This window comes from Somniosus microcephalus, chromosome 13, assembly GCF_052327205.1.
Source record: "Somniosus microcephalus isolate GS21.2 chromosome 13, FLI_Smic_1.0, whole genome shotgun sequence".
NCBI lineage: Eukaryota > Metazoa > Chordata > Chondrichthyes > Squaliformes > Somniosidae > Somniosus > Somniosus microcephalus.
The window spans coordinates 191199755-191223669 of record NC_140999.1 but is presented as its reverse complement, the minus strand read 5'-3'; the positions used below and the strand labels follow the sequence as shown (position 1 = coordinate 191223669).

At 47.8% G+C, this 23915-nt stretch overlaps 1 protein-coding gene across 1 annotated transcript in view; it reads left to right on the top strand.

Moving 5' to 3' along the window:
- Positions 1-357: 357 nt before the first annotated feature.
- psmf1 (proteasome inhibitor subunit 1) overlaps positions 358-23915 on the top strand; it is a 58667-nt gene continuing 35109 nt past the window's right edge. The window contains exons 1-4 of the mRNA XM_086005869.1: positions 358-530; positions 8152-8304; positions 10124-10206; positions 14671-14868. Coding sequence (XP_085861995.1) covers positions 402-530; positions 8152-8304; positions 10124-10206; positions 14671-14868 — 563 coding nt within the window. The 5' untranslated portion in view covers positions 358-401. The remainder of the gene's footprint in view (positions 531-8151; positions 8305-10123; positions 10207-14670; positions 14869-23915) is intronic.

The window sequence follows — 23915 nt, the reverse complement described above, 5'->3', positions numbered from 1 at the left end:
TGAAGAAGGGTTTCGACCCGAAACGTCAACTCAAATTTCTCTCCACGGATGTTGCCTGACCTGCTGAGTTTTTCAAGCATTTTCTGTTGTTATTTCGGATTTCCAACATCTGCAGTATTTTGCTATCTGCCTCTCAATCTATTTCATTTCCTTTGCATCTTTAGTCTTGACAAAGGGGTTTTCACCTGAAACGTTGACTCTATTTTCTCTCCACGGATGTTGCCTGGCTTGCCGAGTTTTTGCAGCGTTTTCTGTTATTGTACTGATTTGTGTGGGTGTGCACCAAGCTTTGGGCCCATTGGTTGCTGTGGTGATCTGGGCCGCGCGCCCCCGCCCTCGGACACGCGCCTCCCTCTCTCTCTACCCCGCGCGCACCCCCCGGACACGCACGCTCCCGCAGGATGGCGGGCTTGGAGCTGCTCTACCACTCGGTGGGCCGAGAGGTGGCCTCTCCCCAGGACGCCTTGATTTGCTTCATCCACTGGGAGCTCGTCAGGGCCGGCTTCAAGTGCCTGGGGACCGGGGACCAGGTGAGGCGGGGGGAGAGGCGGCCCCAGGCCCCCGCGGGGGCGAAACTCGGGCCCCGAGGCCGCCGGTGTGTTTCCCGGGGAGATGGTAAAAGGAAAGGAGGGAAATGGAAACTGAAAGTGCGGCAGAGGGTGATGGTGGTGGAGGCCTCGAGCCTCGGGCTCGCGTCCCTCCGCCTCGTCGGCTGGCTCGCCCCTGTCGCGGTGGGCTTTGGGCCCTGCGCCCGCGACCTTTGACCCTCTCAGCAAGTGTGTGTGGCTCCAGGCAGGGGCCTGAATCCACCCCTGGTATCAGGCAGTTGCCTACTGGAAGTTAAGCATTCCAATTAAAAACAGTAATTTAAACAAAAAAAATTAAAAGGAAACTTCAGAAATTAAATTAAAATTCAACGTAAGCTCGAGGAACAGCACCGCACCTGGTTGACTCCTCAATCACCACCCCCCGGCTCTTGGGATGTCTTGAGGGTGTAAATGGCGCTATATAAATGCAAGTCTTTCTTGTAAAACCTCCAGATTGCCCTGGAGTCTCCAGGAGTTAAAGATGAATCTCCTGGGCACTGCTGCGAGCAAGACCTGGGACCAAAATCACAGGGAGCACTTGAACACTTTCAGTTATTAGGTATCAAAATATTGTAATTTACAGCCAATGAAGCACTTCTGAAGTGTGGTCGCTGTTGTAATGTAGGGAACGCGGCAGCCAATTTGTGCACAATCCCACAAACAGCAATGAGATAAATGTGCAGAAAATCTGTTTTAGTGATGTTGATTGAGTGAGTGATAAATATTGGTCAGGACACCGGGGAGAACGGCCCTGCTCTTCTTTCAAATAGTGGCCATGGGATCTTTTATGTCCACCCGAGAGGGCAGACAGGGGCCTCGGTTCAACGTCTCACCCGAAGGACGGCACCTCCGACAGTGCAGCGCTCCCTCAGTACTGACCCTCCGACAGTGCGGCGCTCCCTCAGTACTGACCCTCCGACAGTGCGGCGCTCCCTCAGTACTGACCCTCCGACAGTGCGGCGCTCCCTCAGTACTGACCCTCCGACAGTGCGGCGCTCCCTCAGTACTGACCCTCCGACAGTGCGGCGCTCCCTCAGTACTGACCCTCCGACAGTGCGGCGCTCCCTCAGTACTGACCCTCCGACAGTGCGGCGCTCCCTCAGTACTGACCCTCCGACAGTGCGGCGCTCCCTCAGTACTGACCCTCCGACAGTGCGGCGCTCCCTCAGTACTGACCCTCCGACAGTGCGGCGCTCCCTCAGTACTGACCCTCCGACAGTGCGGCGCTCCCTCAGTACTGACCCTCCGACAGTGCGGCGCTCCCTCAGTACTGACCCTCCGACAGTGCGGCGCTCCCTCAGTACTGACACTGGGAGTGTCAGCCTAGATTATGGGCTCAATTCTCTGGAGTAGGGCTTGAACCCACGACCTTCTGACTGAGATGAGAGAGCTACACTGAGCCAGGGCTGACACGTGGGTACACCCCACTTGCCTAAGTCCAGAAAGCTAAGCCACAGCCAAGGCTACGGGACACTGAAGTGTGCGCAGAGCTACTCCTGGAACTTAATCAGCTACGGACACGCAGCCTAGCGGCACACAGCACTGGTAATCTTTCTGCTGCTTGTCCAGGGAGGACCACCCTGCTTCCCATTAGGTAACGGGGTTCCCGGGAGCTAAGTGGGAAGAATTCCATTTCCCAGCGATAGGCCCCAATAATGAGACAGGTTGGCAGTAACACCCTTGGACTACCACAGAGGTTGCTTTCATCCGGAGTCCGTTTGTTCCTTCGCACTTGATTCACGAGCAGTGTAAATTAGATGCTAAGGCAACTATTAAAGAAAAAATGAGCAGGCTGGGGCTCTTCTCGCTGGGAAAGAGATGAGGAGACATGATCGAGGTCTTTAAAATTATGAAGGGGATTGATAGGGTGGATGTGAAGAAAGTGTTTCCACTCATGGGTGAGTCCAGAACAAAAGGGCATAAATATAAGATAGTCACTAACCGATCAAGTAAAGAATTTAGGAGGAATTTCTTTACAGACAGTGGTGAGAATTTGGAACTCACTGCCACGTGGAGTGGTTGGAGTCGATAGCACTGATACAATTCAGGGGAGGCTTGATGCATCCATGAGGGAGAAGGGAATAGAGGGAGAGCTGGGTAGGAAGAGCTGATTAGAATGGGAGGAGGCTCATGTGGAGTATAAACACTGGAATAGATCTGTTTCTGTGCTGTATAGAGTCTATGTAATTCTGTGGGTTTAGCCGTTTATATGGGTTTATACCTTGAGTATTGTGTGCAGTTTTGGTCGCCTTAGCTGAGGAAGGATGTTCTTGCCATGGAGGGAGTGCAGCGAAGATTCACCAGACTGATACCTGGGATGGCAGGAATGACGTATGAGGAGAGATTGGGTCGATTAGGCTTATTTTTGCTAGAATTTAGAAGAATGAGAGGGGATCTCATTGAAACTTATAAAATTCTAACAGGGCTAGATGCAGGAAGGATGTTCCTGATGGTCGGGGAGTCCAGAACCAGGGGTCGCAGTCTAAGGATAAGGGGTAAGCCATTTAGGACTGAGATGAGGAATTTCTTCACCCAGAGAGTGGTGAACCTGTGGAATTTTCTACCACAGAAGGCAGTTGAGGCCAATTCATTAAATATATTCAAGAAGGAGTTAGATATATTTCTTAAGGCTAAAGGGGTCAAAGGATATGGGGAGAAAGCAGGGACAGGGTACTGAATTTGGATGATCAGCCATGATCACATTAAATGGCAGAACAGGCTCGAGGGGCCGAATGGCCTACTCCTGCTCCTATCTTCTATGTTTCTATGAAACTTCTTCACACCAACACCAAACTTTACGTAGAATGTTACAGCACAGAAACAGGCCCAACAGATCTATGTTTATGTTCTACACGAGCCTTTTTGAGGAGGTAACGAGGGTAGATGAGGGTAGTGCGTTTGATGTAGTGTATATGGACGTTAGCAAGGCGCTTGATAAGGCTCCACATGGCAGACTGGTCACCAAGTTAAAAGCCCATGGGATCCAGGTAGGGTTGCAAAATTCCGGGAATTTTTAAGAGGAAACTTTCCATGGGAATTTGGGGAATTTTGAGTTTTTTTGCACACTGATGGTTTTTGTCTCTGACCCTTATACTGTATTATCTTTGTCATCAAAATAGACATACTGTTCCATACAAATAAAAACAGGCTTTCAAAACTTTATTTAGGTCATAATTTTGAACTTTATTGAACCCCCACAAAAAAGACCCATCTAAAATAAAATAAAAAGAACGTCAGCTTATTTAGCCTGTAATTTGTCCTTATTTTGTCCCTTTGAGTCTTCTACTCAGGAGTCTTCTGAGTCTTCTACTCATCATTGCTCCTCCTGATTCTCTGACTCTGGCTCTGACGTGTCCATTTCCTCCTCTGTCACTGTCTAGCTGTGTGGTGGACACTTCTGTATCTGGCTCAATAAGTTGTAGGTTCGCCCGGATAGCCACCAGTTTCTCCACTCTCTTGTTAGTCAGCCTGTTGCACACCTTTGTATGCGTATTCCCAAAAAGTGACCAGTTTCGTTCAGAGGCCGCTGATGAAGGTGGGATTTGGAGTATCACCGATGCAATGGGTGACAGGGCCTCAGATGCACAAAGTCCCTTCCACCAGGTATGTGCACTGATATGCTTGCATGATTCCCATATCCCGTCCCCATTCCAAAGACCTTGCTTGGTAGAGAACTTTGCCAGACCTCCCAGAACTTTGCCCACGTCCAGATTGAGGTGGCGTGAGAGGGTAGAAATCACACTGTAAGCGCTGTTGATCTGTTCTCCAGAAAGTATTGGTCTCCCAACATGCTTTGGGTCCAGCATGTATGCTGCAGCATGAATCGACTTGACACAAAATTTCTGACGCGTCTGTGTGAATTGAACAATTGCCTTCTCCTCTGCTTTGAGCAGCAGGGATGTGGGGAGGGCAATGCTGATTTGTTCTTTTAAATCAGCAAAAAGCCTGAGAACATCTGACAAGACAGCGTCATCTCCTTCAATCTGAGCAATTGCAGATGCTACTGCTGAGAGTAGTTTAAGGCTGCTAACCACTCTCTCCCAAAACACATCATCCAGCAGTATTTTCTTGATGGTGGTTTCCATATCCCCAGACTGGGATATTGCCATTTCTTGCAGCGACTCCTTACCCTCCGGAAGGCTGTTGTACATTATGACAACGCCACCCCATCTACTGTTGCTGGGCAGCTTCAGTGTGGTCTTGTTCTTTGTCGTTTGCTTGGAGTTGTAGGTTGCTGCAACTACCTGTTTTCCCCTGACATATTTAACAACTTGCTTGGCTCTCGTACAGTGTTTCCATGGTTCTCAAACCCATGATGCCCATGAGCTGCGCACCCAATAAATGTAATATGAGGGTAGGCCTCCTCCACTTGAGCCCAAGCAGCCTTCATATTTGCAGCATTGTCAGTAACTACTGCAAAGACCTTTTGTGATCCAAGATCGTTGATGACCGCTTTCAGCTTGTCAGCAATGTGTGTGTCTGTTGTCCTTCGTGTCTGTGCTCTTGAAGAACACTGGGAGAGGAGTGGAGACGATGTAGTTTATGATGCCCTCCCCTCGTACATTTGACCACCCATCTGAGATAACTGCAACACAGTCTGCCATCTATCGTTTCTTTGAGCTTTCCTTGGACTCTGTTATACTCAGCCTCCAGCAAATAAGTAGACAAAGCATGTCTGATGGGAGGACAGTATGCAGGGCGAATAACATTGAAAAATCTCTTCCAGTACACATTGGCTGTGAGCATGAGGGGTGAGCCTGTCGCATATACAGCTCGAGCAAGGCACTCATCTGCATTCTTCTGGCTATGGTTATCCATTGTATCAAAGAACCTTCCAAGTGGGCCAGGAGTTGCTGATGATAAGGAGCCTGATGCTGAATGTGAACCATCATCTTCTTGAATGGAAGCAGAGGAACTCTGGGCTGACTGCTGTGAGCTTTGAGTGAAGTTGTTGCATTTGGATAAATGCTACTGCAGCTTTGTGGCATTCTTTACATATGGCTTTGTACAGTGTTTGCATATGTACACAGTCTTTCCATCTTTAATGCCTGGGGTAAAATGCTTCCACGCATCCGACGGTAAACCTGGCATTGTTCTATGCAGAGAAATAAAGGGCATTCGTCTGTGTCGAACTGCGGCCGATCAGCACGATTGCAACAGGGTGAGTAAATTTTTCCTGATGCTCCATGTGATGGAAGCATGACCTGTGCACGCACAACGCTACATCACCAATAGAGGGAGCTAATCGCTCATCCAACCAATCAGTCACACACAAAACTTGTAATTATTAAAACAAGCCAAGTAAGATGATTAACATATATTGATTAAGAAATTCCTTAATAATTAAGATTCCATCTCTGTTAGTAATTTTAAGAGAGGACCTGTGGGGGGAAAAAAATGAAAGAAATACAAAAAAAAACAATATTATGCTAGCATATGCTTTTTTGGGCAAAATTCCCAAGCTAAACTTCCTGTGGAAATTTTCCGGAAATTTACCGGAAACTTTCCACCCCTTCGCAACCCTAGATCCAGGGCAAAGTGTCAAGTTGGATTCAAAACTGGCTCGGAGACAGGAAGCAGAGGGTAATGGTTGATGTGTGTTTTTGTGACTGGAAGGCTGTTTCCAGTGGGGTTCCGCAGGGCTCAGTACTGGGTCCCTTGCTTTTTGTGGTATATATCAATGATCTAGACTTGAATATAGGGGGTATGATTAAGAAGTTTGCAGATGATACTAAAATCGACTGTGTGGTTGACACTGAAGAAAGAAGCTGTAGACTGCAGGAAGATATCAATAAATTGGTCAGGTGGGCAGAACAGTGGCAAATGGAATTCAATCTGGAGAAGTGTGAGGTAATGCATTTGGGGAGGGCTAACAAGGAAAGGGAATACACATTAAATGGTAGGACACTGAGTAGTGTAAAGGAAGAAAGGGACCTTGGAGTGTATGTCCACAGATCCCTGAAGACAGCAGGCCAAGTAGATAAGGTGGTTAAGAAGGCATACAGAATGCTTGCCTTTATTAGCCGTGACACAGAATACAAGAGCAGGGGAGTTATGCTTCAACTGTATAAAACACGAGTTAAGCCTCAGCTAGAGTACTGCGTGCAGTCTGGTCACCACATTACAGGAAAGATGTGATTGCACTAGAGAGGGTACAGAGGAGATTTACAAGGATGTTGCTGGGAGTAGAGAATCTTAGCTATGAGGAAAGACTGGATAGGCTGGGTCTGTTTTCCTTGGAACAGAGGAGGCTGAGGGGAGACCTTATTGAGGTGTATAAAATTATGAGAAGCCTAGATAAAGTGGATAGAAAGGACCTATTTCCCTTAGCAGAGGGGTCACAAACCAGGGGGCACAGATTTAAAGTAATTGGGGGAGGTTTAGAGGGGATTTGAGGGGAAATGTCTTCACCCAGAGGGTTGTGGGGGTCTGGAACTCACTGCCTGAAAGGGTGGTAGAGGCAGGAACCCTAACCACATTTAAAAAGTACTTGGATGCACACTTGGGATGCTGTAACCTGCAGGGCTACGGACCAAGAGCTGGGAAGTGGGATTAGGCTGGAGAGCTCTTTGTTGGCTGGCGCGGACACGATGGGCCGAAATGGCCTCCTTCTGTGCTGTCACTTGCTATGATTCCTCCCACCCTGCTACATCTCACCCTATCAACATAACCTTCTATTCCTTTCTCCCTCATCTACTTACAGGAAACTCTTTGGTATCCGGCACCGACGGGACCGGGATGGTGCCGGTTGATTAAAAATTCCGGATGACGGAGAGGGTTATCTACTGAGGCTATTTTTAACAAACAAAAAAATAAAAAAATCAAGAAATGTGCAGTATATAGTAATTGGGTACTCACCTACAGAATGTTGTGTTAAATGGATGGTGGAAGATGCTTGATTAAGTACAGTACTGCCAGTTGAGGGTAATCCATAACTACCCCCACTGACTAATTCGGCCACCGCAGGGAACTCGGACTCGGCAACATTTCCGGTTATTGAGGTGTTGTTTTTGGAGTATGAATTTTGCTGGTTAATAGAGAATTCCGGATATTTAGGTTCCGTTTAAATGAGAGTTTCTTGTGTATAGCTTCCCTTTTAAATGCATCAGTGTAAATTTAAAATAATTGGGGACAGAAGTTAAACTTTCACCCTTCACAGGGGCATATTTTGATTGGAGATGTACAGGAAACTCTCGATTTACCGGCACCTAAATAACCGGAAATCTCTGTTAACCGGCAAAATTCAGGAGTAGGTTCAGGTAAGTTTTACTTCATATTAGTGGCCGTTCCTGGATCTGTGGCTGTGTAACTGGGGTTCCTGCACTTGTTGCTAAGCAACAGGGACGCTTGGTCTGTGGCCGGGCTTCTTGCACCTGTTGCTAAGCAACAGGGAAGCCTGGATTTGTTGCTGTGTACGGAGCTCTCGTACCTTTTAACTATATCGCTCTGTAATCCGGACTTTTTGATAAACTGGCACCACGCCGGTCCCGTCGGTGCCGGATAAAAAAGAGTTTCCTGTAGTCAGTTTAACAGATACGTGTGTGTGTGTGCCACCCCTCTGCAGGCCTCGACTGATGAGAAGACGAAGGAGTTGTTGCCCATGGGCTGGAATGTCAATCAGGAGCTGTACACATTGCGCTATCGCTCGGACAACAATCAGAAAGAACTTCTGTTAAAGGCAATCACCGTGGACAGCAGTCTGATCATTAATGTTATGGTAAATGTATAATTAATCCAGTATTTGAGTGGAACCTTTTTGTATTCCACGACATGTAGGGTCGATTAGAAACCTCATCACTGGCCTGCAGTCTACTGGGAGGCCTATGCGATGGCACATGGGAACTCCATCGGTAATGGTGCGGGCGGGGGGGTGAGAAGAGAAGCCATTGCAAGAGATTCCCTAGCATGACTTGTGGAACCAAGCGAGTGCAGTCCTACTGAGCTGAACCTTTGGAGGAGGATGATGTGGTCGACTATGTCTAAGGCTGCAGAGAGATCGAGACGGACAAGGAGGGATAGTGCACCACAGTCAGGGGAGGATGTCAATTGTGAATTTGATTAGGGCGGTTTGAGTGCTGCGGCAGGATTACAAACCTGATTGGAGAGATTCAAATATAGAGTTGTGGGCAAGATGGACACTGATTTGGAAGGTGACGTTTTTCTACATTAAAGCGCTATATAAATGCAAGTTGTTGGTGCTGGGGCCTCTAATATTTCTAATATACATTAACAACTTGTGTTGAGAGGCACTCTGCAAACTACTCAGATTCATAGATGATACCAAATTAGCAGCGGGGGTGAGGAGCAATTGTGTCTGAAAGCAAAGCCCTAGAAAGCAGGTGGGCTAACCAGTGGCCGGGGGAATTCAATATAGATATGGGACAAAAAAAATGTCAGATGTACATAGTCTACAAGTGAAGTTGAAATAGCTAACGATGAAGTTGAAAGCAATCCAGGGCTATTAGTAAAGAAAGAAAGAACTTGCATTTATGTTCCGTCAGGACGTCCCAACGCGCTTTACAGCCAGTAAAGTACTTTTGAACGGTAGTCACTGTTGTATTGTAGGAAATACATCCGTGACTCGTTGTGTGATAGGTCCAGTCGCTCCAGAGTGGCAATCAACAAAGCAAACAGGATTTTGAAATATATAGCCAAAGCAGTAGAGTACAGTTGGAGGAGGTCATGCCAGAACAGTATAGTCGGACCACACCTCGAGTACTGAGTGCAGTTCTGGTCTTGGAGGCATTCAAGTCCCATAGATCATGCAGAGACGAGCATGAGGCTGAACCCTCAATTTTAAAATTCTCATCCTTGTTTTCAAATCCCTCCATGACCTCGCCCCTCCCTATCTCTGTAACCTCCTCCAGTCCCACAACCCTCCGAGATCTCTGCGCTCTTCCAATTCTGGTCTCTTGCGCATCCCCGATTTTAATCACTGCACCTTTGGTGGCCGTGCCTTCAGCTGCCTTGTTCCTAAGCTCTGGAATTCCCTCCCTAAACCCCTCTACCTTTAAGATGCTCCTTAAAACCTACCCGTCCTAATATTTCCTTATGTGGCTCAGTGTCAAAATTTGTTTGATAACATTCCCGTGAAGCACCTTGGGATGTTTTACTATATTAAAGGCGCTGTATAAATGCAAGATGTTGTTGTTGTGTCAAAGGACTGAGTTATGAGGAAAGACTAGAGAGACTTGAGTTTTTCATCCTTGAAAGGAGGGGACGAGGTGGGACCTAATAAAGGTATTTTAAATTGTACGGGTACGGCAGAGGTAAACCCAAACACCATTGAATTGGGACAATTGCACGAGAGAGCCCAGGTTCAAAACACAAAAGGAAAATTTCGGGCTGGTGTCGGGAAGTTGCTCTTCACACGCACAGTGATGAACCCTTGACCCGGAGCTCAGGTAGGGTGACAAAGGCAATTCGATGTGTTGGGAGGCTGGCTGAATTGTGATGGACCGATTGGCCTTTCTCATCCATATCTATCCATCTTGTGATCTATTCATTCTGTTGCATTCGTTTTTCTCTCTCTTCAGAATTGCCAGTCTGAACAGGTTGTCGATTTGACAGTTCATTTAGATGACTATATCAGCTCCGAGCACCTGCACCAATATGACAGGTAAATATACAAGACGAGCTTGCTTCTGATGTTAATGCTGCACAGTACGTCAAGTTTGACAATTAGAACAATGACGGGTTGTAATAGCATCGAGTATTGGGGTCTTTATCTACACTGCTGTTGTCAGCGTTCCTCTTGCCTTTCCACTCTTCGCTCTCCAAGACGGCAAATACAGGTCTAGACTTTCGGGCCAAAGCACTGAGGGGGACCCATTCATTTAAAATTTGTTCCCATGGGTGCTACGATGGGAACACCTAATCCAAGATGTCCTGTATGCTTCTCCTGCTTCCTGCGTCTTTACCGTATTGAAATCAAGACTCATTGCTCCGTTTTAATTCATTCTTTCCTAGGACCTCAAATGGCAGAACTCCCTCAGTGTTCTCCATCTCCTCCAGTCTATAGGCTTTTAAAATCCAAACTAGCTGGTCCATCAGGCCTGTCCCATCCAGACATGGTATAGCACGAGTGCACCATCTAATATTCCACCCCCTCCCCGCCCATAGTCAGGCGATCTCTTTAGGATCCCCCAGTGATTGCAGACCATGCTATTCCTACTGCTATCATCCCCTGAGGGGAAACCTTTTTAATTTATTTAAAAAAAAAAAGCTCAAGCCTGGATCTAAAAACATCTACAGACTAATTACACTCCACAAGCCTAGCTGGTGTGGTACTGATCCCTGCAGAGCTGGTAGGACCCGGGTTCGATTCCCACTCGGTGCGGAGTTAGCTGATCGCCGTTCGGGTGGTGGACTAGACGGGAGTCTGAGCTCCGCCACAGTTCCCGTTCCCTGAGAAGCTGGTCATGTTTGGATGTTGGGTGAAATCAGGATTAGGCTAAGCTGTGATGTCCCCTCTTCACAGTTGAATAGCCTGCGGACATAGCCTCTGTTTACACACGAGGTACTGGAAACGCACCCCAGCAAGCACTCAACACCGCTGAGAAAGGATAGGAATAAATTGGGAAATGTCTCCGACAAACTGGCCTTGCTGGTAAGGGTACAGAGGAACAGGAGTAGGCCGTTCAGCCGATAGTCTGTTAGATCACGGCTAATCTGTACCTCGACTCCATTTGCTCGATATCCCTTGATACCCGTACCTAACAAAAAGAGAAGACTGAGGGGTGTCCAGATAGAGGTCTTTAAATATTATGACGGGGTTCCATAGGGTAGACTTAGAGAAGATGTTTCCACTTGTGGGCGATTCCAAAACTAGAGGCCATAAATATAAGATATTTATAAATATACGATAGTCACTAATAAATCCAACAGGAGAAACTTCTTCACCCAGAGAGGTGAGAATGTGGAACTCGCTACCACAGGGAGTGGTTGAGGCAAATATAGATGGATTTAAGGGGAAGCTGGATAAAGACATGAGGGAGAAAGGAATAGAAGGTTATACTGACAGGGTGAGGTGAAGAGGGGTGGGAGGAGGCTGGTGTGGAGCATAAACACCGGCACGGACCAGTTGGGCCGAATGGCCTGTTTCTGTGCTGTAAAACTCTATGTAAAACTCTTATCGATTTCAAGTCATGAAGATTTCAGTTGTCTCCCAGCATCCACAGCCTTTTGGGGGAAGAGAGTGCCAGATTTCCACTACCCTTGTGTGGAAAAAGTGCTTCCTGATTTCACTCCCGAATGGCCTGGCTCCAATTTTAAGATTATGCTCCTTTCACACTGTACGCAGGAAATGGCTGTAAACCAGTTCCCAGGCCCCCCTCCGCGAGCCCAGCCCCCATTTTTCAAGAGTTTTATTGTGTTCTCTGAGGCTGCCTGGATTCAGCAGCAGTGTTTTTTTTGACCTTCAGTGCACTTTAACTGACGTCCAAAGGAAATAAGCCTTTTAACGTCTTGCTTATTCCCTCTGGGTCACGGGGAGTAACTAAAACCCGGGAGGAAGGAAGCGTATGATAGCCTGAGCTGGCGAGCTGGGACTGAAAGGATCCCATCGCTTGTGAGGAAGACAGATTGGAAGCCAAAGCAGTGCCCACAGCAACACTGCACACCTAATGTCTGTGACCATGATTTGCTGTGTTCGTCAGCGAATGGTACTGCTGCATGTCCAATTAATTCCACTCCCAGCCGAGTTCCCTGCTCCAGTTCTTACTTTAGCAGCTCGGGTTACTCAGCGAGCCCAGAATGCTGCATTCTGCAGAAGGGGATCGATATAACGCTGACTCTGGCAGCAGTCCAGCAATCCGCCAGCACGGTTTGACTTTCACTGATCAGGACCTGAGAAAGTGGGCAACAGAACAATTGTAAAAACCTAAAAGAAAGGATTTGCAATTTATACAGCGCAGCTCACGACCCCAGGACGTCCCGAATCGCTTCCTAGCCAATGAAGTACTTTTGAAGTGTCGTCGCTGTTGTAATGTAGGGAAACGTGGCAGCCAATCTGGGCACAGCAAGGTCCCACAAACAGCAGCGAGATTAATGGCCAGATCGTCTGCTTTAGTGATGTTGGTTGAGGGATAAATATTGGCCAGGACACTGGTGAAAACTCCCCCTGCTTCAAATAATGCCATGGGATCTTTTATGTCCACCTGAGAGAGCAGACGGGGCCTCGGTTTAGCGTCTCATCTGAAAGACGGCACCTCCGACAGTGCAGCGCTCCCTCAGCACTGCACTGGGAGTGTCAGCCTGGATTATGTGCTCAAGTCTCTGGAGTGGGACTTGACCCCACAACCTTCTGACCCAGAGGCCAACGTGCTGCCCACGGAGCCACGGCTGACACCTTTCTGGCATCGTTATCAAACTTCTTCTTTAAAAGGATGCTAAGCACCGAGTCCTCAAAAGCACATAGTCTCACTGAGGGGCGGTTCCGTGAGCCCCACACATCCCCCGGTACCGAGTCCAAGTAGCCGCTCTCGAGCTGCAAACCCAGATTGTGGGCGTCGGCTGCTTTTCAACCTCTGAAGGCATCACATTGAACCTCGATCCTGTCCTCGCTTGGTGTTGCGCTCACCTGCACTTGCCTGGATGAGTGCAGCTCCAACAACACTCAAGGAGCTCGACACCATCCAGGACAAAGCAGCCCGCTTGATTGGCACCCCATCCACCACCTTAAACATTCACTCCCTCCACCACCGACGTACCGTGGCTGCAGTGTGTACCATCTACAAGATGCACTGCAGCAACTCAACAAGGCTTCTTCGGCAGCACCTCCCAAATCCGCGACCGCTACCACCTAGAAGGACAAGGGCAGCAGGTGCATGGGAACATCACCACCTCCAAGTTCCCCTCCAAGTCACACACCATCCTGACTTGGAAATATATCACCGATTCTTCATTGTCGCTGGGTCAAAATCCTGGAACTCCCTCCCTAACAGCACTGTGGGAGTACCTTCACCACACGGACTGCAGCGGTTCAAGAAGGCAGCTCACCACCACCTGTTCAAGGGCAATTAGGGATGGGTAATAAATGCCGGCCTTGCCAGCAACGCCCACATCCCATAAGCGAATTTAAAAAAGCTTTTGGTTGCCTGCCCTAGCAGAAAATGGTTCCACTGGTCAAAGAAACTCAATAAATGACCCGTGGAATAGCCGATGAGGGGGGGGGGGGAAAGGGCAACACACAATTTAAAAGAAAGGAGCTTCTCATTTTTTTAAACACAGACAAGAAATCGACCCTGTCTCCAGAAACTCGGAAAGAATTCTCCAATCTGAGGGAACAAGCAACTTGACTATTCCCCAGAGCCCCTCCAATGTATCAGCGACCGTAAGCTCTGTAGATAATTTTGCACCTTTTAGTGTTTCCCTGGCACTTTCGGAGAACTCGCATTTCATCTTCCAGAGTAATGGCCCCGTGGCTGTGAAGAATTGGGACTTAATCTAACCTGTAGGCGAGCTCGGGAGCCCCTGCGCGCCCTGAAACGTGAACTGACAGAGTCGTTTCGACCTACGGTCAGCGTGCAGTCAGAGGAATCGCTTTGTGTGCGTGTGTTTTTTTTTTAGTAACAGCAGTTTCATAGAATCTTACAGCACAGAAGGAGGCCATTCGGCCCATCCTGCCAATGCCAGCTTTCTGAAAGAGCGATCCAATTAGTCCCACTCCCCTGCTCACACACTTAAGATCATTGGCAAAAGAACCAGAGGGAGATAAGGGGAAAGTTTCTTCACACAGCGAGTTGTGATCTGGAATGCGTTGCCTGGAGGGGCGGTGAAAGCAGATTCAATAGTAACTTTCAAAAAGGAATTGGATAAATACTTGACAGGGATAAATTTGCAGGGCTCTGGGGAAAGAGCAAGGGGAGCAGGACTAATCGGATAGCTCTTTCAAAGAGCCGGCACAGGCACGATGGGCCGAATGGTCTCTTTCTGTGCTGTATCATTCTATGAGAATATTCAAGTCACTCTCCTCAGGAGGATTACAATTAACCCTCTGCAATTGTCATTATCATCGTTTATCCAGAACCATTCTTTTTGTCGCTCTAACGCATATATATTTTCCTGCCCCTTCCTCCCACAGAGTCTTCAAGAAGGAAGAGGAGTTGCGGCGTTGTATTGAATCGGGGATAATTTCTCCTTTAGTTGGCTCGAAGCAGAGAGCCGGAGGAGGGACACAGAAAGGAAAGAAGCCACTTCGGTCTGCTCCAGGTGCCCAGCCGCACACGGACACCAACCCGCTCTTCATTCCACCCAGTGCGCCCCAGAGGCAGGCCCCCTGGTGAGTCAGGCAGCTCATTACTCCTTTTAAAAAGGTAGCTCAGTGGGTGCGCTGGGGCAGTCTTTGATTTAACCTTCGAGCACAAAGCAAAGTGGCTTCCGTAAATTGCAGTGAGTGCTTAAAAAAAAAAAAAAGAAAGATATTTATATAGCGCCGGTCACGACCTCGGGACGTCCTAAAGCGCCCTGCAGCCGATGAAGTACCTTTTGAAGTGTGGTCAGTGTAATGTAGGAAAACGCAGTGGCCAATTTGCGCGCAGCAAGCTCCCACAACGGGAGAACTCCTCTGCTCTTCTTCGAATAGTGCCATGGGATCTTTCACGTTCAGCTGAGAGGGCTGACCGGCAATGTTCCCTTCAGGCTGCGCAGCGCTCCAGGGATCCCGTGCAGCCGGCTTTTCGATGCAAAAAACCACGCGGGGCCAAAAGAAATTACGGGGGGGGAACATTGCAGATTGGACCTCGGCTTCACGCCTCACCCGAAAGACCGCACCTCCGACAGCGCAGCACTCCCTCGAGTGCCAGCCTAGATTTCTTTTTTTTGTGCTCCAGTCAGACCTTCCGACTGAGGCAAGAGTTCCAGCACGGCAAACACCGTCAGATAATGAAAGAGCGCGCGCCTTCCATCGTCCTCGGGAAGTCCGTTTAAACTTTCATGAAGGAGGTGCCGTTCCCTCGGTAATGAAAATAAGACACGGGTGCGAGCAGTGTGTGTCGGCCCGTAAGTTTGTTTCTCCAAATCTGTGGCACTTGCTGTGGCAATATCTCAACAGACAGAAAATAACAATCACAATTTAAATCATAGACTCTTACCGCACAGAAGGAGGCCATTTGGCCCATCATGCCTGTGCTGGCTCTTTTGAAAGAGCTAAATCGTTCTTGTTTTTGACGTGAGGACAGAATGTGCTCTTCATTTGAACTCCATGGGGCATGGTGTTTATTCCCATGCCGCAGACGTACACTCCTGCCAGCAAGAGTTTCATTACATCTTGTTGAGTTCATCACCAGTCAACAGAAGTGGCAATTCTGGTCAACATTTTGTGTGTAGTGACACTAATGAGACAGAATTGTGACAGCGGGGACTCGATGGCGTCGAGCACGTTAACTGCAGCAAAAAGGAAAGACTGGCGGGAGGTGTGTGATACTGTTTCTCCGAACAATGAGCAGTGAAGATAAAGCTGGGGGTAAGCAGGTTATTTTAGCCTAAAACACAAGGACATAAATGACAAATCTGGCAAAGCCTCGCGCACAACTCGAAATGAGAATTGACCAGATAAGAGGATGTAGCAGGCAGAGTGCCGGAACACGCCAATTCTGGCCGAGTTGATGCCTTTAGAAAGGTACTGGATCAATAGCCGTTGAGGAAGTGGGTTGCAGCTTGTAGAGATGTTAACAGCTCTGTTTGATTCACACGGGAGTTAAGGAAAAGAGTGTGCGGGGAGTCTGTGATTGACATCGTCATGGATACACTGTGGACGGAGTGATTTGATGAGCAAATGACCTTTTCTGGTATCGTACATACTAGAATGTTGACTAGGGTACAGTAAGCATGGGGAGCCTTCCTTGGCACAGTTCCTGAATATTGTACTACAGGTTTGATGATTTAAAAAAAATTACTGTTGTAGAAAGAAAGACTTGAGGTCGAAGATAGGCCATGATCTTATTGAAAGGCGGAGCAGGCTCGAGGGGCCGAATGGCCTATTCCTGCTTCTATTTCTTATGTTCTTATTAGTTCACCGGTGTCCTGGGGCCAATATTTATCCCTCAACCAACATCACTAAAACAGATTATCTGGTCATTATCACATTGCTGTTTGTGGGGGCTTGCTGTGCGCAAATTGGCTGCTGCATTTCCCACATTACAACAGTGAGTGATGTAAAAAGACTACTAAGTGCTTGGTTTGAGTATAAAACAAGGCTTTAATCAACTGTTTCACAACCATGAGATTCTAGTTACATCACTAGTTCCTGGTTACAGAAACATCCTGAGCAAGCTGGGCCCACGCCCGAGTATTTATACTCCTTGGACGGCGCCACCAGCTGGCCGCCCAGTGTTACTTCATGAGTCATGATCAGATTCATGACAGTGAGCACACTTCAAAATTGGCTGTAAAGCGCTTTGGGGCGGCCTGAGGTCGTGAACGGCGCTATATAAATGCAAGTCTTTTTTAATACAGAAGATGATGCATTTTGGAAACGAGAACAAAAATATTTGAAAATGATCTTAAATGGTAAATTTCTCAGTACATGGAAGTGCAGAGAGATGTAGGTGTGCAGATGCATATATCTATAAAAGTAGGTGGACAGATATAAAAGCCTTGATGATTCTGTACAAAACAATGGTTAGGCGACTGCTGGAACAGGGTAGTTTCAGGCTCCTTGCTATAGGAGGGATATAGTAGCCGTGGGGAAATAGGGCAATGCAGATTTGCCAAGATATGGCCTCTTGAACTACAAGGAAAGACTGCAGCAGCTAGGGCTGTAATCGCTCGAACTGCGAACATTTTGGGAGGAGAGCTGCAGGCAAACAAGAGAATACCTCCACCGATAGGCAACTGGAAGGCAAAAGGCTAGAATCTCAAGAGAAGCAACTAGGTGAATGGAAGAAACCTTTTCATGCAGTGGTAAGAATGTGGACTGTTCTGCCACAATTTGTAATCTGATCAATCAATTACAGTATTCAAAAAAAGGTACTGAATAATTATTTTTAAAGAAGAATTGAAAAGGGTATTTTTATAGAAGAATGTAAAAGAGCACCCCAGTGATTACTGACCTACATTGGCTCCCAGTCCGCCAGTGACTCGACTTCACAATTCTCATCCTTGTGTTCAAATCCCTACATGGCCTCGTCCCTCCCTATCTCTTTAAACCTCCTCCAGCCGCACAACCCTCCGAGATCTCTGCGCTCCTCCAATTCTGGCCTCTTCTGCAGCCCTGATTTCCTTTGCTCCACCATTGAGCGCCGTGCCTTCAGCTGCCTGGGCCCTAAGCTCTGGAATTTCCCTCACTAAACCTCTCCGCCTCGCTCTCTTCCCTTAAGACGCTCCTTAAAACCTCCCTCTTTGACCACATGTCCTAATTTGGCTCAATATCAAATTTTTGCCGTTACACTCCTGTGAAGCACTTTGGGACGAATATTCCCTTTTAATTTTTTTTTTAATGTGCGCGGCCCCTTTAAGGGGCTGCGTGACTCATTCAAATACCACGCATGTGTGTTTTTTCCTATTTAAAAGCCGACTGCGCAGTCGCTGCAGAGCGCTGTGCTGCGGCGCAGCTTAAAGGGAACATTGCTTGGGACATTTTGCTACGTTAAAGGCGCTATATAAATGCACATTGTGTTGTTGTATGGGAAGAAAGCAGAAAATGTTGTGATGGTATAAAATCAGCCCCCCGAGATGGGCCTTAATTCAGCGCAGGCAAGAAAGACCTGCTTGTGCCCAAAATTTCTATTGTTAATATTTTTTTTTGTACCTTTTTTAAAAGGATTAGCTGGTGGGAGACACCCTGAATAGAATTAACTTTTAAACTTCCCGGCCCAGGTGAGAGTTACATGTGCAATAAATCGCAGGCTTTTCTCCAGTTCTCTAAATCCCATGCCAGCTGCACTTCCAGTGTTTTTTGAGGCTGTTAACTTCTGCGGTAGTTAATAATTCATTTGTCCATCTCTTTCTGCTTCCCACCCACATCCCTGGAGGCAGACCCAATGTCACCTCCTGACAAGTGCAATTTGTTCTGGTCCACTCATTGCAGCCTGCCTCAGTGGTGTAATGTCCAGCAGCTGCCACAAGGTGGAGCTGCTCCCGGTGGTTCTATTGACCGGCAATCGCGACTATTTTCATTTACACCTTTTGTAAAGAGACTGGTTAAGAATTTCTAGCAAAAAGTACAGGCAGAAACTAAATCGATTCCCTGCTTGTAGATTGCAGGAGAAAGAAAGACTTACATTTATATATTGTCATGTAGGAAACCCGGCAGCCAGTTTGTGCACAGCAAGCTCCCACAAACAGCAATGAAACAAATGACCAGATCATCTGTTTGTGAAGTTGGTTGAAATAGTGCAATGGGATCTTTTATGTCCACCTGAAAGGACAGATGGGGCCCTCTGCTTAACGTCTCGTCAAAAAGACGACCCCTCAGACAGTGCGGCGCTCCCTCAGCACTGCACTGGAGTGTCGGCCTGGATTTTGTGCTCAAGTCCCTGGAGTGGGACTTTAAACGTGCAACCTTCTGACCTAGAGGCCAGAGCGCTACTCCCTGAGCCAGGGCTCACCCCTTAAATACAAGAGAGCCCCTTGCTGCATGTTATCTTAAAATTAACTGGCAGTTTTTGCAAACTGTGGGTAAGTGTGAATGTTTGAACGCTGCATTACTTCTGTCCCCCACGTATGTGTTTCCTTCACCTAGGCAATCCAGGTTGAGGAACATTACAGAATACCAGATGTGATTGGAAGTGTCTTTAATAGGCAGCACTAAAGTGCGAGATTCACTACTGTATGCACAGTTTTTGAGAACAAGCACTTTATTTAAAGGTTCCCATATGTTGCTCCCTCCAAACGTCAGGCATTTTTGGAATCTGTTCAAATAACTGAAGCAGAGAGGAGCTGAGGAGGATTATTTTTACGTAGTGAGTTGTTATGATCTAGAATGCACCACCGGAAAGGATGGTATAAGCAGATTCAATAGTAACTTTTAAAATGGAATCGGACATACATTTTGAAAAAATGCAGGGGGAGTGGGGCTAATTGGATCGCTCTTTCAAAGAGCCATCACAGGCACGATGGGCTGAATGGCCTCCTCCTGTGCTGTATGATGCTATGTCGTGGCAAGTGATGAATATCAATAGGCACAAATTCTAAAGGGTCTTGATAAAATTCAATCAGTGGGCGGAGAAATGGCAGATGCAGTTTAATACAGGGAAATGTATGGTCATGAGATTTGAAGGTTGATGTTGATTATGTGCTAAATGGGAACATAGTTGAGGTATTGGAGCAGGAGTCAGATCTTGGGTTGTCACTAAAACCATCAGGACAATGTTCCCAGACTGTTTATTAAAAGAAATGTAGACGTGCGTCGCAAGGGGAATAACATCAATACGGAGGGGTCATTTCAAAACTATATTTGGCCCTGGTTACACCACATCTGCAGTACTGCGTTCAATTTTGGTCTCCCTATTTCCGCACCCCGAGATATCTGCGCTCCTCTAATTCTGGCCTCTTGAGCATCCCTGATTTTTATCGCTCAACCATTGGTGGCCATTGCCTGGGCCCTAAGCTCTGGAATTATCTGCTTAAATCTCTCCGCCTCTCCACCTCTCATTCCTCCTTTAAGACGCTCCTTAAAACCTGCCTCTTTGACCAAGCTTGTGGTCACCTGCCCTAATATCTCCTTATGTGGCTCGGTGTCAAATGTTGTTTGATAATCGCTCCTGTGAAGCACCGTGGGACGTTTTACTACGTTACAGGCGCTGTATAAATACAAGTTATTTCAAAAAGGATACTCGGTTATTTGAGGGGTTACATAGCTGATCCTAGAACGTAATGGAATGACGTATGAGAAAAGATTGACTGCCTGAGAGGGAATTTGATAGAAGTCATTAAAATGATGACAAATTGATCCAAGTAAGCTTTTGTGCTGTGTACAGGATCGGAGCACAAGGGGTAATATTTACAAATTAAGGACAGCAAAAGAAAATAGGAAATGCTGAAGGAACTTTTTTAATTACAAGGGCGGTAAGTGTGTGGAACAGATTTACCGGCAGGGACGGTGGAACAAGAAACCTTAATGAGTTTCATGAATGAACTAGACCGGTTCCAGTCCACAAATGGGATTCAGGGTTATTAGAAATGCACCAAGGGAACACTGGATAGGTGGGCTAGATGGACTGGCGGTCGTCTTCTGCCCGAAACTGGTACTACGTAGTCACTGTTGTTATGTACGCAGCAAGGTCCCACAAAACAGCAACAAGATAAATGACCAGTTGACCTGTTTTTGGTGGTATTGGGCTCAGGGTCCAGGACACCGGGAGAACTCCTCTTGCTCTTCTTTGAATAGTGTCATGGGCTGTATTGCGTCCACCTATGGGCCTCGGTTTAATGTCTCATCCCAAAAGACGGCACCTCCAACAGTGCAGCACCTCTTGGAGGCGGTGCAACGAAGGTTCACTAGATTGATCCCTGGGATGAGAGGGTGTCCTATGAGGAGAGATTGTGTAGAATGGGCCGATACTCTCGAGTTTAGAAGAACGAGAGGTGATCTGATTGAAACATATGAGATGCTGAGAAGTTGTTTCCCCCTGGCTGGAGAGTCTAGAACTAGGGGGGCATAGTCTCAGGATAAGGGGTCGGCCATTTAGACTGAGATGAGGAGGAATTTCTTCACTCAGAGGGTTGTGAATCTTTGGAATTCTCTACCCCAGAGGGCTGTGAATGCTGAGTCTTTGCGTATATTCAAGGCTGAGATCGATCGATTTTTGGACTCTAGGGGAATCAAGGAATATGGAGATTGGGCGGGAAAGTGGAGTTGAGGTCGATGATCAGCCGTGATCTCATTAAATGGCGGAGCAGGCTCGAGGGGCCGTATGGCCGACTCCTGCTCCTAATTCTTATATTCTTCCTCAGTACGGCACGTATGTGCTCAAATCCTGCGGTGAGGCTTGAAGCCACTAACCTTGTAACTCCGAGGCGAGAGGTGCTACCCACAGAGCCAAGGCTGGTACTAGAGTACAACCGGCACTTGGCTGACGTACCAGAGAGCTGCTCCTCAAACTATACCCAGTAAAAGTCAACAACTTTGTGAGGAAAAAGGTGCTTAAACTTTCTAACTGTGTGCCGCCCCCCTCCCCCCCCCAGCCCCCAACATCTGCCGTAGCTCAATCTCCAAGCTGTTTAGCAGCAGCCTGTTTCGGGGTTGAGGGTTGAGTTAACCTGCTGCTGGTAGTTTAGCGGCAGTGTATAACTCTTGTGGTATGGAAAGTATTGTATTGCATTTTGCTCAGTGTTTAAATCAGATCTACGGAGATTAAATAAACCAGTTTTCAGTTTTATGGGGATTGATGTGATTTAAATTTTGCAGACAGTGCTTCTCTGAATTGATTTGTTTTTAATGGGCTTCTATAACATTTCCATGGCAATGCAGCCTCTGCTGTTTAATAAAGGTAGGTTTATGTACAGCTCTAATTAATTAGATTCATTGAGTAAGCTCAGATGTGTTTAGTGCATCGCCTTTGCGGTGATAGATTGTACACACACATGCCCTTGGTTAAATTTATTTTTCTGTCCGGGGTTTAAGAAGCGCATTCTTGAGCTGCTCCGGTGCCTCATTTTCAGTTCAATGTTGCAATTTATACCCGAAGCTATTTCCAAAGGTCCCTTCTGTGTAAGCTCCAAAAAGCCCTCAGTAAATGCAAAGCTGCAGGAACTGAAAGGCAGATGACTGATGAGGTGTCGGCCATGGCTCAGTGGGTCTCGCTTTCGCATCTTCAGTCAGGAGGTCGTGGGTTCGAGTCCCACTCCAGAGACCCGAGCCCATAATCCAGGCTGGCACTCCCAGTGCAGTACTGAGGGAGCGCTGCACTGTCAGAGGGTCAGTACTGAGGGAGTGCCGCACTGTCGGAGGGGCAGTACTGAGGGAGTGCCGCACTGTCGGAGGGGCAGTACTGAGGGAGCGCCGCACTGTCGGAGGGGCAGTACTGAGGGAGCGCCGCACTGTCGGAGGGGCAGTACTGAGGGAGAGCTGCACTGTCGGAGGGACAGTACTGAGGGAGTGCCGCACTGTCGGAGGGGCAGTACTGAGGTAGTGTCGGAGGGGCAGTACTGAGGGAGCGCCGCACTGTCGGAGGGGCAGTACTGAGGGAGCGCCGCACTGTCGGAGGGGCAGTACTGAGGGAGCACCGCACTGTCGGAGAGGCAGTACTGAAGGAGTGCTGCACTGTCGGAGGGGCAGTACTGAGGGAATGCAGCACTGTCGGAGGGGCAGTACTGAGGGAGCGCCGCACTGTCGGAGGGGCAGTACTGAGGGAGCACCGCACTGTCGGAGGGGCAGTACTGAGGGAGCGCCGCACTGTCGGAGGGGCAGTACTGAGGGAGCGCCGCACTGTCGGAGGGGCAGTACTGAGGGAGCGCCGCACTGTCGGAGGGGCAGTACTGAGGGAGTGCTGCACTGTCGGAGGGGTTCTCCCCGGTATCCTAGCTAATGTTTATCCCTCAACCAACATCAGTAAACTGATTATCTGGTCATTATCACATTGCTGTTGTTGGGAGCTTGCTGTGTGTAAATTGGCTGCCGCGTTTCCTACATTACAAGAGTGACTACCCTTCAAAGGTAGAATGCTTACAGCGCGGAAGGAGGCCATTCGGCTGGTTGAGCCCTTGCCGGCTCTCTGCAAGAGCACTTCAGCTAGTCCCACTCCCCCGCCCTTTCCCCGTAGCCCTGCAAATTTCTTTCCTTCAGATACTTATCCAACTCCCTTTTGAAAGCCGTGATTGAATCTGCCTCCACCACCCTTTCAGGCAGTGCATTCCAGATCCTAACCACTCGCTGCGTAAAAAAGTTTTTCCTCATGTCGCCTTTGGTTCTTTTGCCAATCACCTTAAATCGGTGTCCTCTGGTTCTCGACCCTTCCGCCAATGCGAACAGTTTCTCTCTATCTACTCTGTCCAGACCCCTCATGATTTTGAACACCTCTATCAAATCTTCTCTGCTCGAAGGAGAACAACCCCAACTTCTCCAGTCTATCCACGTAACTGAAGTCCCTCATCCCTGGAATCATTCTCGTAAATCTTTTCTGCACCCTCTCTAAGGCCTTCACATCCTTCCTAAAGTGCGGTGCCCAGAATTGGACACAATACTCCAGTTGAGGCCGAACCAGGGTTTTATAAAGGTTCATCATAACTTCCTTGCTTTTGTACTCTATTCCTCTATTTATGAAGCCCAGGATCCCGTATGTTTTTTTAATCGCTTTCTCAACCTGCCCTGCCACCTTCAACGATTTGTGCACATATACATAAAAAGAAACAAGAGCAGGAGTAGGCCACACGGCCCCTCAAGCCTGC